This window comes from Alligator sinensis, unplaced genomic scaffold, assembly GCF_000455745.1.
Source record: "Alligator sinensis unplaced genomic scaffold, ASM45574v1 scaffold1199_1, whole genome shotgun sequence".
NCBI lineage: Eukaryota > Metazoa > Chordata > Crocodylia > Alligatoridae > Alligator > Alligator sinensis.
Window position 1 is genome coordinate 543,275 of NW_005842813.1, and position 16,343 is coordinate 559,617.

Sequence of the window (16,343 nt, forward strand, 5' to 3'; positions counted from 1 at the left end):
AGAGATCAAAGCAGGGTGTGGGGCCCTGGTCAAATCAGCCTGTGCAGGGCCCCGACCCCAGATGCGAGGAAGCTGGCAGCAGATTTGGCAGCTGGGGAGGGAGTGCCAAGCAGCTGCCCGGAGTCGGTAGCAGTGCGGAATCACTGTGGCCACTCTGCCCAGCTCTATGGGTCCCCCCAAGGCATGGGGCCCGGGGTGGCCGCCCCAATTTGCCCCCCCTAGGGATGGCCCTGGGCCTGAGTCTTGGTCTTCTTTAAGCAGAAAAAGTCCAAACTCAACTGTCTCTTTGCTATTCTTCAAAGCTAAAGAAAAGGTACATTATTAGTACCTGACCACAGTGAAACATGGACTTAGGGTGTGTGTGAAGGGACCTAAGCTACCCTCAGATTTCCTGTTCTTTTGGCAGGATAAGCACAAGAGGCAAAACATTGCACAGTCACAAGCAGCCTTTAGTTTTAGTTGCTTCCTACTTACAAGCTGAATGCTCAGTGATTTCCTTTTTGTCTTAATACCCATTCCAAAAGAATCAGCAAATCAGAAATGTCAAAAACCATTAGAATTAAAATACCAATATTTCTGTGAATGTCCCAAGTTTCTATGCAATAAAAACTAAACTCAAGCCTACCACATGAAGTACTGCTTCAGTCTTCTGCAGCTCACTTCGCTTCTGAAAGCTGTGGCTTTTTGTACATCTGTTTATCTCCCTCTTTTGCAAATCAACATTTTATTTCCTTTAGATGCAGCACAGTCTAGTATAGTGGTTCTCAAACTTTTCTACTTTAGAACCACTCAAAAAAACCCAGGCGGAGCTGGGGCCACTCTGGCTGCATTCTTGGGCAAGTTTTGCTTTAAGACAAAATGGCAGCCACTATGCCTGAAAGCACAGGCCATGCTGCTGCCAGTAGGGGCAACAGGCGCTTCCCTCTGCTCCCCCCGGACTCCCCAGCCCCAGTCCCTGGCCTTCCTGTAAAGCTGGCAGCCAAGGAGGCATTCCCTTCACCCATGCCTGGCCCCTAAAATCACTCTGCAGCTCAGCAGGGGCTGGGCTCACACACTGCAGCCTGGTGCTGTCCCTCCATGGGCCTATGGGGTCCCATAACTCCCATGGGGGTTAGAGGGGCCTGGCCCCACACCTCGGGGCCCAGTGCCCCTCCCCCACAGGCCCAAAAGGTCCCTCGGGACCCAGCCCTACACACTATGGCCTAGTGGCCCCCCCACACATGCACACAGCCGCAGCCTGGGCCCCATCAGGCCTCCCACACACTGCTGGCCTGTGCAGCTCAAAAACTTCCTCTGAAGCCAGAGAGGCCCGACCCCACATGCTGCAGCCCAGTGCCCCCCGCACATGGGTCTGCACGGCCCAAACCTGCTCGGGGCCCAGTCCCACACACCAGGGCCCAGTGCCCCCCTCCCCCAACATGCTGCTGGCCCATGCGGCCATAAAATTGCTTCAGAGGGGCACAGTACGCCACTACCTGCCCTTCACCCCTCCCTGGGCCACCCCGCTTCCAAGAGCCCCAGTAGGCTTACCTTTTTCCGGGACCAGAACAAGCTGTGCTAGGGAATCGGAGCAGACTCTGGTAGGGAGGGGAGGGAGGGGCCATGCTGGGGAGGGAAGAGGAGCAGTGCTCTGGTTGGCTGGAACAGGGGGCGCATGTGCCCCCCCCCCCCATCCACCCCACAGCATTGCCTATGACCATCTGCATTAATTGCATATTTCAATCTGTCTCCTAAAATGTAATTTACATACTTGACTTTTAAGATGGTGTGTTATACTAACAAATGGGATCAGACAGTGTCAGCATCCTTAGCTATGAAGGTACAGAGCCATCAGGCCACTAATTACACCTGAGATTGAATGGATGCAATTACCAAAGAATAGAGGAGCTAAAATGGGTACAGTCTCCTGGTTAGGCCCTGCTGCATGCTCCAGCAGACTGGGGAAAAACACTCTTTGAAGAAAGCAAGCAAGGAACTATTGAACAACAAGTAAATGGACTGCTTTCCCCTGAGAAGATTAGGGTTTTTAAACCAAACTTTTCTGGGTGGGGTGATTAAAGTGACAGAGAAAGAAGGATCATCTGGTGTTATTAAGAAAGCGTGATTGCAGCAGTGTAGGGACACGGCTGGAAGCCCAGGGCAAAGCAGAAGTAATGACTTCTGGTTGTTGCTGCAAGTGCAAATGTGCAGCTGCCAGCAGCAATATCCACTCTTTTTCACCTTCCTCCCTGAGTCAGCACCCAGGGCAGTTGCTCCTACTCCCCACCACCCAATTTATGCCACTGTGTCACTGCCAGGGCCCCAAGATTATGAATCCCAATCAATGGCACCTGCAGGCAGAGGACCAAGTTGTAGCACCACAAGGTGACTGGACACGTACCTGGCCTAGCCCAATCTAGGCCCTCCCAAGAGGTCCCTTATAGGGGACTAGGTGACCTGAGAAGACCAAAGAAGGCCAAAGGCCCCTGACGGGAGAGCTATAAAACCCTGCAACATTGCTGCCCGTGCAACAATGTTCTTAGTACTTCTGATGTGGATTTTCTTGCCTGACTCCTGTATACCTGCTCCTGTCTTGGACTTCTCAGCTTTGATCCATTGATATTGTCTTGACCTTGACTCTGCTGTTGAACCCTCAGCTTGATTTTCTGGCTCAGAATTCCTGCCACAATTCTGTCTTGCCTCTGCCTTAGGTGCTCCTGCTCTGCCTCCAGCCTTGCCCCTTCCCTGGATCCCAGCACTTCATTCCTGCTTACCCTATTATATGTAATGAATTCCCTGGCTCCTTACCTCTAGCCTAGCCCTGACCGCAGGCCTGCCTCAGTTCCTGGAATGATATATCAGTCAGACAGGCACCTGGTATTGGAAGCCTTGGCTTTAGCTTCTGATCTTTTGGTATTTTGATCTTTGGCTTCTGAACTCTGACCCCACACATCTGGACCCCACACATGAGAGTGATTTGGTTGTTTTGGTTTTGGAATAAAAAAGAAAAGTTTAACAGCGTAATGTGAAATGTGAGGTTACATATGCATCTAATGTGTTCACTGTTTTTAATTCCTTTTTATTTCTTTATTCTAACTGCTGAAAAAATACAAATATATTGTTTTAGGAAGGCTGCTGTTTCATATTGTTGATCAGAGGCTTGTGCATGAAGGAAATGCAGGTATCATCTTTCCTTCTCTTTTACAGACCACCAAAAGTAGTCCTATATACCTGTACAACCCTGGTTATCTTACAAGTGCCCTGCTTACATGGTCAGCTTCCGAACAGCTGGTCAAAATTTTCCCTATATTTCTACATTATATAAAGGGTTAGTATAAGTGAGAGCAGTTCCAGAGTGCTTTATTTGCACTGTGCCTCCCGTGATCAACTCTGGGTCTTTACAATGAAGAAGCAAATGCTGAGTACTGAATATAGTTCAAAACATGAAGCCATGTTAGTATACACTAAGCAGGAGAAAGCACCCAGGATCCTAGAGCTGTACTGAATTGCCACAAAAAATGTGTTAAAACATGAGAAAATGTCCTAGCACGAGAAGAAAATGCTGATGCATAGACATAACAGAAATAGGTGCACCGAAAGGCCAGAAAGCCCCAGGCTGAAAGAAAAGAACAAAATGGCATGTACGGCAAGGCCCCAAACCCTCCCAGATGTGACAAGCTGACAAGAAAAACTTGAATTAAATGGAATTTACAAATCAAAACACTATGAGCAAGAGCAAATGAAAATGCTGAGATTGACTTAGGGCAGCACGGTGACTCCATGCTCTAGGAGGCCACTGGCGGAGAGCTTCGAAGGAGAAAAGCAAAACCAAACAATATATAAATATTTATCAGAGACCAACTGAACAAAGGGTTAAAGCAACAGAAAGGTATTTAGAGGGCAGACCCACTGGTATGGAACTTGTGATGAGGGCTAGTGAGAAAATGAGCTCTTTCACTGGTCTGATAAGAAGGAATTGACAGGCAAGCATGACAGAGACAAGTCCTGACACAAGAGGTTGAAGAGACAGACAACTGTTCTAATTCACACCAAGCCAGGACTAGCAAAGGTTGGTTCACTGAGTCAGAGGCTCATTGGCACCCTTTAGATTCTCCACGTGTGTCCAGACAAGCACGCACGTACAGTATGCCGCACCACAGGCCCATCTGTGGTGCCATACACTGCACACGCTGCTAATTTGCAGAGTTGGGGGGGGGGGGGTAAAAAATACCTGTGCCTAAAAAGAGCAGGGTGGCGCACATGATGGCAGCGTGTGCCACCTGAAACTGGAGCCTGGCTGGCCAGAGCCAGACTCTGGATGCTGGCCAGGCTCCCTGCTGCCAGATCCCTATGGCTGCAGCCCCCGGAGGTCCCCAAGAGAGGCTGCAGGGATTAGCCCAGGGCTAGGGACAGACATTTAAAAAGCCTGAACCTGAACTGATTCATTCTTTGTAGGTTAGTCTAACCTGGCTAGGCTGAACTGATTTGTAATCAAACAGACATCCCCTCTGGACTGAGCAAATGTTTGCACATGCCTGCAGTGGCTCAGGCTAGAAGCCAGGGGGTGCTAGAGCAGCCCTCCCTTCCCTTCCACAATACTGAACTGAGGGGGGGAGTGGCCAGGCCATGGCAGTATGCTCTGATTAGGGAGGGGTTTCCCCCCCACCCTCACTGTTGATAACAGAGCATTTAGTTACACAGCAGGGAGTTACACAGGGAGCTGTTAGCATTTATCAGCCCATCAAACAAAACAACAGCCTCTCTCACTAGTTCAAGCTCTTCTTAAACAACTTTTTCCAAGGAAGGAATGGAGGGACCTTACCAGCTACCTGTTGATTAGCTCCAAAAAGTCCTAAACTGTCATTGTCCTGTCTGTCTATGTCCGCTCTCCCACAGCACAGACTGTAGCCAGTATGTGGTATGCTAGCGAATGCTAAGAGGTGTCTGTATAAGGCAGAGAGGAGGGGGATTCCTGCTTGAGCAGGGAGTGGTGAGGGGGTGAGGTGGGGGGCAGGAGGAAGCCAGGCACATGCTGCTGTACCTGCAGTCTCTGCAGGAGTTCCAGCCAGGAAGCAGAAGGGTGGGGCCAGCCCTGCTGGGCTGGAGCAGAGAGCAGAGCCCTGCCCAGAGTTGCAAAGCATCTGGGATGCTGGTGGACTCTGGTTTAAACTAAATCAAGAAGGGGTCTGGAACAGACATTGCATAAAATGGTTTTACCAAATCAGTTAAGTGTGATACTACATTCAACCAGGTTTATCTCAAATCGGTTTTAGCCATTTTCAAACTGGTTTATGTGCACTGAACATCTGTTCTGTTGCAGGTTTAAACCAGTTTCTGATCACTTAAACCAGCTTATGTGTAATGTCTGTCCCTAGCCTAGGTGCCCCAGTCTCCCTTACCCCACCCAGGGCAATGTGCCATGCGCCAGAGCACATGTACATGGGCAGACCCCGGAGACAAGTAGCAGCAGCACATATTGTGCCACTGCTGTTTGTCCCTGGGGAAATGCATGTTCTCACTCATGGGGCTACACCTCTTGAGTTGACAAGAAAAGGTTTGAATAGAGGATGACATCATTAAGAATGATTTCCAGAGGAGAAAAGGGATGATTTTTCATTCTGAGATATAGGAAGGCTTCCTTTTAGTTTACTTGGAAGTGCTTTGAGTTTCTGAGTCCAATTTCATGTGAAGTGAGACTTATAAATAACATAATGGATTATGTTCTTTGACTGTTGAAAATAGCTTGATGCATGCAAGTGTTTCACATCCCTAAATGATTTACAAACATAAATAAATAATTGAAATTCAGCCACTTCTGAAGTGGGACTCAACAACTGCACATGACAGCATTTGTAACCACTTGTGAAAAAATTGAATGGCAGACACTGTACACAAGTAAAAACAGAGTGAGTGAATTTAGGTAGAGCTAAGGAACCAGCTGTAGCACCTCAAATCTACAGAAAATGCTTTGGCAACTTTAGTGACCTCAATTGTATATTTAATTTGAAAGGCAGCTCAGCTTGGAGCACAGAGCCCTTTTTTGCATTAATAGGACACCGATATAATACTGTTTCAGTTGGCTTTATGTTAACCCAGATAGAACAGAGCCAGATACAGAACCATGAAGGCCACTTCCTGCAGTATCTTGAATTTGACTTAGATATTTCCCATCCAACTACTAGCCTTTTCTGACCTTGCTGCTTTGTAAGACATGACAAAAATCACAGCCCAAGGTGGTATAGCTGCAGTTCACTTAAAGGGTATGCCTGTCGGATCACCAGTTAAGAGCCAAACATCAAAACAGAAGTAGATCTAAATGCTAGATCCTGAAGCCTATGATATGGGATACCATTTAGTTTTCTTAATATTTGACTTTTAAAGTAAAATAATTTTTGAAGCAACAGTGCCACCCAGGGGTCAGTTAATTCCTGATGTGGAGCCAAAACAATGGCTAAGCACTGATGAAAATTGTGGTTCTTGCATTTAGAAGGACTTCCTCTCATACAATCCTACATAATCTGAACAGTGCAGCAGATTGGGATGCAAAAATTTAAAATAATAACAAAAAAATTGATTTTCATCAGTTTTGAACAAAGTAAAATGATGGTCCAGTTAAATCTGTAATAGAAGTGACTTTTTACATGGATTATTTGTAGCCTTTCCAGATATGTATTCGATTGTGCTGGTATTTTCTGATTTCCCTTTTTTTGTAGGCCCTGATTCTGCAAAAGCTTATGCATATGCCTAAAATTAAGAGTATGAGGAGTCCCACTGAAATACATTGCCTTGTAAGAACTCATTTCCCCTTCTTTGTAACCTGTTTTGAATTTAGGCTGATCTGCTCCATCTTTAGTTTGTACACAACATTATTGTTAAAAATTGTACTTTTTCTGGATCTATAAAGGACTAGGGAATAAATATAGTGTCCTGTTATTAAAATTGTTTGGAATTTGTGTGCGTAGCTTGAAATAGTGGAATTTCAAACTGTATTTAGGAATAGGGTAATCATTTATATTTGAGTTCAAACAAAAGGTAACCCTTCAATTCTTGGAAAACCCTCATGCACTTGCCGACACAGTATGCCATTTCTTTTAGGTTTTGAGTGCGGCTGTAACCCACACATGAGAGCGTGTGTTACAGGGGGCCCCTGTGCCAAGCCACCAAGGTCACGAGTGGTTGCAGGTCCAGGTTATCTTAAAGACTTGGCTCTTGAGACCAGTTCCCAGTCTCTCCGGATGCACAGCCCTAGGGTTACCATTTTTCCAGGTCTAAAACCGAGGGGGGAGCAGGAATCAAAGGCGGGTGCAAGTGCACGAGGGCACCTCGCAGCCCCCACGTGTAAGGGCTGGGAACCCGGTTGAAGCCGCAGCCTCTAGCTCGGAGGCAGCTGGTGGAGCAGCTCAGCCTGTGAGCAAGGAGAGCCAAGTTACTACGATAGGGCGATACCTTGCCACGCCCCATGCTACACGCCCACGGCGAAGGGCCGCCCACAACTATGCCCCGCCCCCGCGCTGGGAGCGCGGTTTAGCTCAGGCGGGACAGCCCCGCCCCTGACCTCTGGAGGACTTTGGCCACCGAGATTCGGGCTAGAACGGCTTGCAACCAGCGGGAGCCCAACTAGAGCGCCGGCGCTGCCCTGCCCCGCCCCCGCAACCACGCATGCGCGCAGTTTCGCTTCGCCCAAGGTGCGGGGCGGGGTGCAGGGGGCTGGGGCTCGAGCCGGCTGCGGCCATCATGGCGCACGTGCTCAACGTCAACAATGAGGTGAGTGGCGCGCGGGTGGCCTCCCTCGCCCGCCCGCCCCCGCGCGGCTCCTCCCCGCTCCGCACAGCACCGCACCGCGCTGCGCCGGCGGGCTGCGGCGGCGGGTTTTGCACTGGGACGTTGAGGCTGGAGGCGCCTAGTCGCAGAAACCTAGAAAATGAGGGCTGGAGGGGACCTCGGGGCATCTGCCCAACCTCCTGCTCTAAGCAGGACCAGCCGCAGCGAGATTATCCCAGCCAGGGATTTGTCGAGCTAGGTCTTAAAAACCTCCAGGTGTGGAGACTGCACCATCTCTCTAGCTAATCTGTTCCAGTGCTTCACTGCCTTCCTAGTGAGACAGTGTTTTCCTAATATCCAACCTAAACCTCCCTTGCTGCAACTTGAAACCATTGCTCCTTGTTCTGTTATTTGCCACCACGGAGAACAGTCTAGCTCCATCCTCTTCTGAACCCCCCATCCCCCTTCAGGTAGTTGAAGGCTCCTATCAAGTCCCCTCAGTCTTCTCTTCTCCAGACTAAATAAGCCCAGTTCCCTCAGTTTCTCCTCAGAAGTCATGTGCCCCAGCCCCCCTAACCATTTTCATTGCTCTCTGCTGCACTCACTCCAATTTGTCCATATCCCTTCTCTAGTGGGGGGCCCAAAACTGAACACAGTACTCCAGATGTGGCCTTGCCAGTGTTGAATAGGGGGGAAGAATCACTTCTCTCCAGTCAGTTGGCAGCACTCTCACTAATGTAGCCCAGGCTGCCTTTAGCTTTGTTTGCAATAAGGACACACTGTTGACTTGTATTAAACTTAATGTCCAGTGTAACCCACCCCCCCCAGTTTCATTTCTGCCTATCGCCCTTTGTTCCCAACCTGTTTTTTATACATTTTGTTACTTGCATCTTTGTCATTTTTACTGTAACACTTGCTACTGCTGCTGGCTGTTAACAAGTTATTTGCAGAATTGAGTTTTCACTCCTGGGTTTTGTCCCCCCTGTCTGCATGAACACACTCAGACTGGCAGACTTTTCTTGTCTTCCCTTTGTTCTTTCTGAACATCATTTTCTTACCATCCTTGACCAAGCTTCCACTTTGACTAAACTTGTGGCTGCCTTGCTCAGCTTTAACTAGCAAGTGGCATTTTAGCAAGCTTAGTTCCTTTCAGCACCTCGCAGGACTGGACACTGCCAGTTGTTATGGTTACAAACCCAGAGACATCATAGGAGAATCTATGGTGTCAGAAGCGTTCTGTCCTGCTGTGGTCTCTCAGAGTTCTTTGCACTGGAAGAATTGCTCTGTCTATAGTCTGAAAGCGAATGAATACTAAGAGCTAGCAGTTTCCTAGACTGGGGAAAGCTAAGGCAGAGTCACAGCTACAGTTCACTGCCTGCACACCCCTATCCGGGGAGTGCAGGCAGCTGATCACAGCTCTGTACTGGCTTCGGCCTGTGCTGTCACTGCTGCAAGATCCCAGCTCTGCCCCCGAGGCAGCTCTCCACTGAGCTGTGCACCGTGCCAGCACTGCTTGGGCCAGTCTCTGTGGAACCTTGGTCCTGTGCTATCATGGCCCTCTGCTCCTGGGATCTCCATGGAAACCGTCCACAGTGAAATGGGCTGGGGCTACTGGGAAATGGAGTCTGCCAAAGGCCTGATCTGGCCTGCAGGCTGGACATTGCCACCCCTCTAATGGATACTTTACTTCTATGCTTACAGAATAAGATGATGTTATATTCATCCAGTTATTCACATGTTTGTTGAATGCCGAAACAGTTTAAGTGTGTGGTATCTTTCATCTGCACAATATGCTTTGTACCTTAATTTTACTATGCTTAACTACATAGATACAATACAGAAAGCATGACTACTTGGAAAGTATTCATACCCTGTTTAACACCACCAGAAAAAGTGAAGGAAAAACAACTGTCAAAGTGCTGTTGCTAGAAGATTGAAAGTGGTGGGACTCAGTTTCCTGGCTGGCTGCTGTTTCCCTGTTTTCAAAGCATCTAATAGAACCCTGAAACTGAGTATTAGAAGCCTTGAAAATAAGAAAGCTAGTCAGTTCTGGAGCACTGATAGCTATGTTCTTCAGGAGCATTGCTTACAGTGCTGTTAGTTAGTGCTGTAGTGTTCTAGCAGCTTTGTAATTGCTTAGCGCCCATTTCCAAGGCTTCTAGGGCTCTGAGTTTCAGGGCTGCTAATACAGCCTTTGTACTTTATGAGCATTAAGTTGGATAAGTACATACAGACTATGTGTTTTACTTTAACACAGTTTCCCAACCTTTTCCAGCCCAAGGCATGCTTACATTAATAACAGTTTTCAGTGGCATACCTGTTAAGGCACTCCCCATCCTCATACCTATTGTAGCTCATTGCCATGGCAAAATTCTGTGGCACACCTGTTCATTTCTGATGGCAGAATTTTGTGCCATGGCACGCTGGTTGGGAAACGCTGCTTTAACATACAGAATAGTCCAGGTAATCCTCCTCTGCATGGAGGAAATTTCTCTTATAGTTACAGCAGAATAATTAATTCCAGTATAATTGAACTATTCTGATGCAAGTCTCTTGTGTGGACATTCTATTCTGAAACGAGATTATATTTTGGAATAATTACTCTGATTCCAAAATAAATCGGCTTTGGAAATGAAGTAATTATTCTGGAATAAAACCCTGTTACTTCCAAATTAGTTATTTCACTATAGTTGTGCTGGTTGATTTTCTTTGTAATGAACTACATTGTAGGTGTGCTACATAGGTTACTGGATACAACTGCAAGATAAGGTTCCTACAGAACAAGGTGAATAGGTACTGTGGAATTTAGGATATCTCTCATTCTAGCTTTAATCAGGCCATGGAATGTAACTGAGTTGTGTATTTAATCTTTTGTGGTGCGAGTAGATAAGTGTGTCTGGGCCTGCTGCCATTCTCAACTCCTGCAGTGGCAGAGTAGTAACAGGACCCAAAACAATTTTAGTGCATGTTCTCCTCGGATAGTTCGTGTTGTTTGCTCAGGAGATGGTTTCTCTTCTTGATCTTTTGCCCTAGTTTTGGGTTCTGTTACTACTCCATGTGCAAGTGATCTAGGGTGACCCTCTTCTTTACACTAACTTTGATTTGTATCACCTGCTAAACATCCAAAAAAGATAGTAACTTCAAGTAGGGGTGCACCTATAGAGATTTTTGGGGCTGATACCAATATCCAGTTTTTAAGGAGGCATATCGGCTGATACCCATCTGATTTCCAATACGCAGTTCTTCAGCTTGAAGAGCTGAGTCCAGCTGGTAAATCTGGTATGGTGGAAGGGAAGGTGTGTGTGTGTGGGGGGGGGGGGGGGGGTGCAGATCAAGTCCCCTGCAATAAGGGAGGGAATGGGGCAGGGGCAGGCACTAACCCAGCAGGGAGTGGGGTGGGACAGAGCTGTAAGTGGCTCGTCTGAGGGGTGTGGTGTCTGCCCACCCCCGAATCTGCATGGTGCAACATGGGCTGCAGCTGCAGGCTGGGGCCCGGGCCAGGGTGGGCACAGGAGGGAGCAGCTCCCGCCACTCATCTGGGAGGGGGGTGGGGGAGGGCATATGCCCTCAGATCTGCCTGGTTGGGAAGAGCCTGGCCCCAGCCTGCCCTGCCCCACCCAGTTCTGGGGGCACATGCTTCCCCTCCCCACCCCGTGCCTTCCCAGATGAGTGGCTGGAGCTGCCAGACAAGCAGTGGACAAGCTGTGCATAGTGGTGGAAGCCGCCCCCCTTCCTGTGCCCCCCAAAAAGCTGCGCCTCTATCCCATCCCAGCCTTGGCTGGGCAGCCCCTGCCCCAACCCCAGGCCCACACCCTTCCTCACTGCAGGGGCTTTGATCTGCCCTCCCCTTCCACCACATCAGATTTACCAGCTGCATGCAGAGCCAGCTCTGCTCCTCACTGCCTACTTGCTGCACTGTGGCTGCGCGTGTGCACAGGCATTTATCGGACAAATTATCGGCTGCATGAGGCTGATTTCCAATATAGCAAACTTTCTTTACATCGGTGCGGATCTGATATCTGACCAATGTATCAGTGCACCTCTAACTTCAAGTTAGCTATAAGCATAGTGTGAATGTAAGGCAGTCGGGGGGCTGGCCTTTTTGACAAATTAGCCTTGGACTCTCCCTGAGTGCCTCTCTGATCCCTTCCCCTACCCAATCTGCTGCTCTGCTTTCTGCTCTCTGCCCAATCCCGCTCCCTGGTGGTACTGCCTGTTCTCTCCATGGTCCATGAAAGGTCTGTTCTTACAGGTTGGCAACTCCTGGTGTAAATGGAATCACATTAGTAAGATCTTTGTGCTTGATTTCAGTCTCAGTTTCTTCCAGTTGTTGCCTGTGACAGTCATGTACTGTTCAGGTTCCTTTCAGTGAAGTTATTTGGAAATTGAAGTTGTTTAAGCACAAGTAGCTACAGTCAGTATATGCAAACATCCTAGAGACAGTGACAGGTCATTGGCAAATATATTAAATAAGATCTATAGCACTGTGTGTTGTTTGTTTTTTCTAAAATCTCCAATTTCTAGTTTTCTGGTGTTGAGTCGCAGGTAAATATATTCTTCAGAGCAGCAGCTGAGTTGCACATAAATGCCCATCCGGGAAGAATTCTTGAATCTTGTACTGTAGAACCTGGGAATTTTGTAGAATTAGGCTTTGTAGCCCTTGTGAATATGAGGGTGTCGGAACCAGCCTGGAATTATTTTCAGTCACAGCAGACACTTGCACTGGACCACTGAGATCCTCCAGCTGTTTGCTGCACCTTTGTTTCAAAGGGTGCAGCTTTTCTGATCTGCGTGGAGGACTACTGATGAACTTCAGCTGGGTGGAGAAGCAGCACTTTTGAATTAAAAGCCTAAGCAAAAAGCTGCACAGCTTGTCCTTCACTTGACAGCCTAATTTAAATTAAGCTGGATAGGAGTGATGTGGTTCTACTGTACAGCAGTCTAGTATGCCAGGTAACCTCATAGCTACTGAACGCTGAAGAAGGGTAGCTCCAGTGTTTTATCTTCTAATTGTTTTTCAAATTCACTCTCAATGTATTTTGTCAGTGCTAGCACCTGGTGACTGGTGATTTGATTTAGTTTGAAACCTACTGCCTCATTGCTCAAAAACTGTTCTGCCATTGGCATAATTCTCTGTAAGATCATCAGTTCCAGGAGTTTGCAGCTACAGTGCTGTGGAAATTGCTATTCCATACAGATTGTATGTAATATACATAATGAGGATATATGCAGCATGGAAAAGTCTGAGCTATGAAGCCTTGCTGTTAAGGCACTTTTTGAGAAAATGACGAATGACTATTTTTCATGGATCTACACAGGGTAAAGGGAGGAAATGGATTTTTAAGGAATTCCATCCCTAGCTATTGATCTGGTAAGCAAGAAAAGATGCTTTACTATCTGTGCTAGCATGTATATTGTTTAATTCAGTTAGTAGATTACCTAGGCTAACTGCAAGTCAAATAAGTGTTCTTAAAAAGGATTTTAGCTGGTTTCTGCCAAGTAAAATTTTAATTTGCTAAACAAATTAATATATACTCTGGGGAACAAAAAAGAAAAATTACATGAGCAGTTGCTGCTTACCAGATGGACAGCTTTCTCCTGTGTTCAGGAGGTGGTGGAAACAGATTCTACTGATTGAACTGCTTGAACAAACAGTATTTGGCTCTCTTCTCTTAATAGCTAAACAAAAAACTGTTCCACAAATTAAAATATGACAGGATGTTTGTTTGGGTCTTTTGGTTTTTGGGTGGGGGATAGACTTTAAACTTCCATTTCATTTTATGGTTGTTGAGGTACATAAAATATCTCCTTTAGATTCATTTGTAACTGCTAACATATTTAAATAAGTTTTGGCAATTGTAAGGAGACACTGGTTGTAAGTGCTCTGTCAGAACAGCAGAAGGCTTAGTTGGCTTTTTAAATGAGATCCTCAGTCATCCAATTTTGTTGTCATTTGCATTTCTCTTCCCCTTCCTCTTCCTGTTTCTATCCTCATCTCTAAGGTGAGCTGACTAGCAGTACTAGCCTGTGTTTTGAAAGATGCCTTTTGGAAGAAGGGAGGTTTATGAACTGCTTTTCTTTAAACATTTTTTTTAATTTGGGGAATCTAACTACACAAATTGTAGGTATCATTATTAATTATGATCATACAATAAATTTATTTACAACACATACACTCTTATAGCAAACAACAATACCCAGCCAAAAGTAAATGCTTCAGAACCAGTACCGCTTCTGATTATGCTCTTATCCTTTTGTTTTGTTTTTTCCTAGAAGCACTTAATACAAAATTTTTTAAATCTCTCAAAGGTTCTGAAGTTCAGATATTTTTGTCATTCATCAAAACAGAAGAATAGGGCTGGAAGGGATCTTGGGAGGCTATCTAGTTGAAACCCCTGCTCAAGGCAGGATTATTCCAATCTAAACCATCCTAGACGAGTGTCCATCCAGCCTATTTCAAACACAAACAAGCCTCTTGTGCAGCTACCAGGTGGGGTTCCCAAAAACATCAAGGACAGCAGCAGCCCACCCTTGCCCCACATACAGATCTGGAGGCACATGCCCCCCATGCCTTCACAAGGTGCACATAGCAGTGGGAGCATGCCCCTCAAACAACATGCTCATGGCTCCATCCTGTGCCCTGGCTAGGCAGTGCCTGTCCCAGCCCTATTTCCTCCCTCACCACAGGGGCCTCTATCTGCTCCCCCATGCCACTTCCCTCCCCCTACCTCTTCCCCCACAACAGACTTACCAGCCTGATGTTGCTCTCCATGCTGGGGGGCTGTGCTTAGGCACCTTACGTGCTGCACTGTGCTGTGGCTGTGTGCATACATGGGGCATTTAATGGCCACATTATCAGCCAAAAAAAAGCCGATTGCCAATACTGTTAATTTTCCTTATATCGGTGCTGATCTGATATGGGACCGATGTATTGGTGCACCCCTGGTGACTTTTTTGCAAGTGGAACACACTTATTTCTCTCAGTCGCTCCTCGTAAGGCTTGTTTTCCAAGCTCTCTGTTTTTGTTACCTGCGTTTGGACCCTCTCTAACTTTGCCATGTCCTTTTTAAAAATGTGGAACCCAAAACTGCGCACAATACTAGACAGTGCCTAACCAGTGCCAAGTAGAATGGCTCTATCAGCTTCTGTGTTTTTGACACCTAATAGCCCAGTTGATGCAGCCAAGAATCAAATTTGTCTTTTTGTAACTGTACTGCCTTATAGACTCGTATTGAGTCTGTGGTTCCCTAAGACTCAAGGATCCTTCTCCACATGGCTACCATCCAGCCGCTTTTCACTCATTTTCATGTGTGCTTTTTGATTATTCTTTCCAAGGTATAGCACTTTGCATTTTTTTGTAGTGAACTTCATCCTGTTGCCTTTGGCCTGGCTTACCAAATCATCAACATCTTTCTGAATTCTCTTGTCCTCCAACGTGTGTGCATATTCCTTTCCTGCAAATTTGGTCAGGATTATCTCTATTTTGGCATCCAAATAAATAATAATAAGCACATAATCAGCACAATAATAAATAATAAGCACATTGAACAGCACTGGATCCAGATCAGACCTCTGTCCAACTCCACTTGAAACCTCCTGCCATTCTAACACAGATTCATTTATAGTAATTTATGACTATTAAGCCAGTTGTCTATCCACTTGCAACACTGTGGAGACCAGTGGTCTAATCAGGTTCAGACTTTTTATGAATGATAAGTACATGAGTCTGTTAAAACAGTCAGGGATGCAGTCTGATCCTTGAGGTACCCCTAACCCTATGACTTCTGATAACTGGGAATGCATTGCTGGGGATGGAACAATGATGCCCTGTGTCTTAGACTGTTCATATACAGCAGCCACTGCTTTTCCCTTTCAGAGACAGGCCTATTTGTTGTACAGTGACATGAGGCCTAGGCCCACTGGAAACTGAGCCTCCTCCCCCCCCAAAATGGCTAGAGATATGCTGCAAACTTTTTGGGGAAATATTATGATAAATGGGAGTGCTGATTACATGCCTGTAACTACAGTAGTGGTGCTCAGCCTTTTTAGACTTAAGGCATCCTTTGTTATACTCAAGGCACCCCTTGGAAAATGCCACCTCTAACTTTTAAGTCATATTTTGACTACCAAAAAATTATGGATTCCTACTTGAAATCTCTGGCGCGCGCGCATGCGCGCACGTGTGTGTGTGTGTGTTTCCACACCTCACGGTGCTGATATTGTCCTCTCCTGTGGTACCTTGGTTGAGAATTGCTGAGCTGTAATGTCAAGGGAGAACACTTGAGCAGAGAATTCTGGCTAACACTCACTTCCTCTTGAATGTATCTAAGGAGCCAGTGGATGCTGCCCGGTGAAACTACGCTTGGAGACATGCATAGACAAGGGGAAGGAAGACAGCCCTGCAGTTGCCTAGGTTCCCTCTGGCCAGGATCATTCTTTCGGGCCTGATGGACAACTTCTCTAGGGCTAGAGGAGATTAACCATAAAGTCCCAGATTTTTGTGGGGATACAGATGAATTCAAGGTTAGATGGACCTTTCATCTGACCCAGTATGGCAGTTCTTATGACAGCTGTCATTTTATGTCATTAGTATTGGTGCCCTG

The 16,343-nt window shown here is 46.7% G+C and overlaps 1 protein-coding gene across 6 annotated transcripts in view; it reads left to right on the forward strand.

The window, feature by feature from the left end:
• The first annotated feature begins 7,547 nt into the window (after nt 1–7,547).
• LOC102382677 (serum response factor-binding protein 1-like) overlaps nt 7,548–16,343 on the forward strand; it is a 134,514-nt gene continuing 125,718 nt past the window's right edge. For all 6 annotated transcript variants that reach the window (XM_025191407.1, XM_014525501.2, XM_025191410.1 and 3 more), the window contains exon 1: nt 7,548–7,743. In XM_025191407.1, coding sequence (XP_025047192.1) covers nt 7,639–7,743 — 105 coding nt within the window. In that variant the 5' untranslated portion in view covers nt 7,548–7,638. The remainder of the gene's footprint in view (nt 7,744–16,343) is intronic.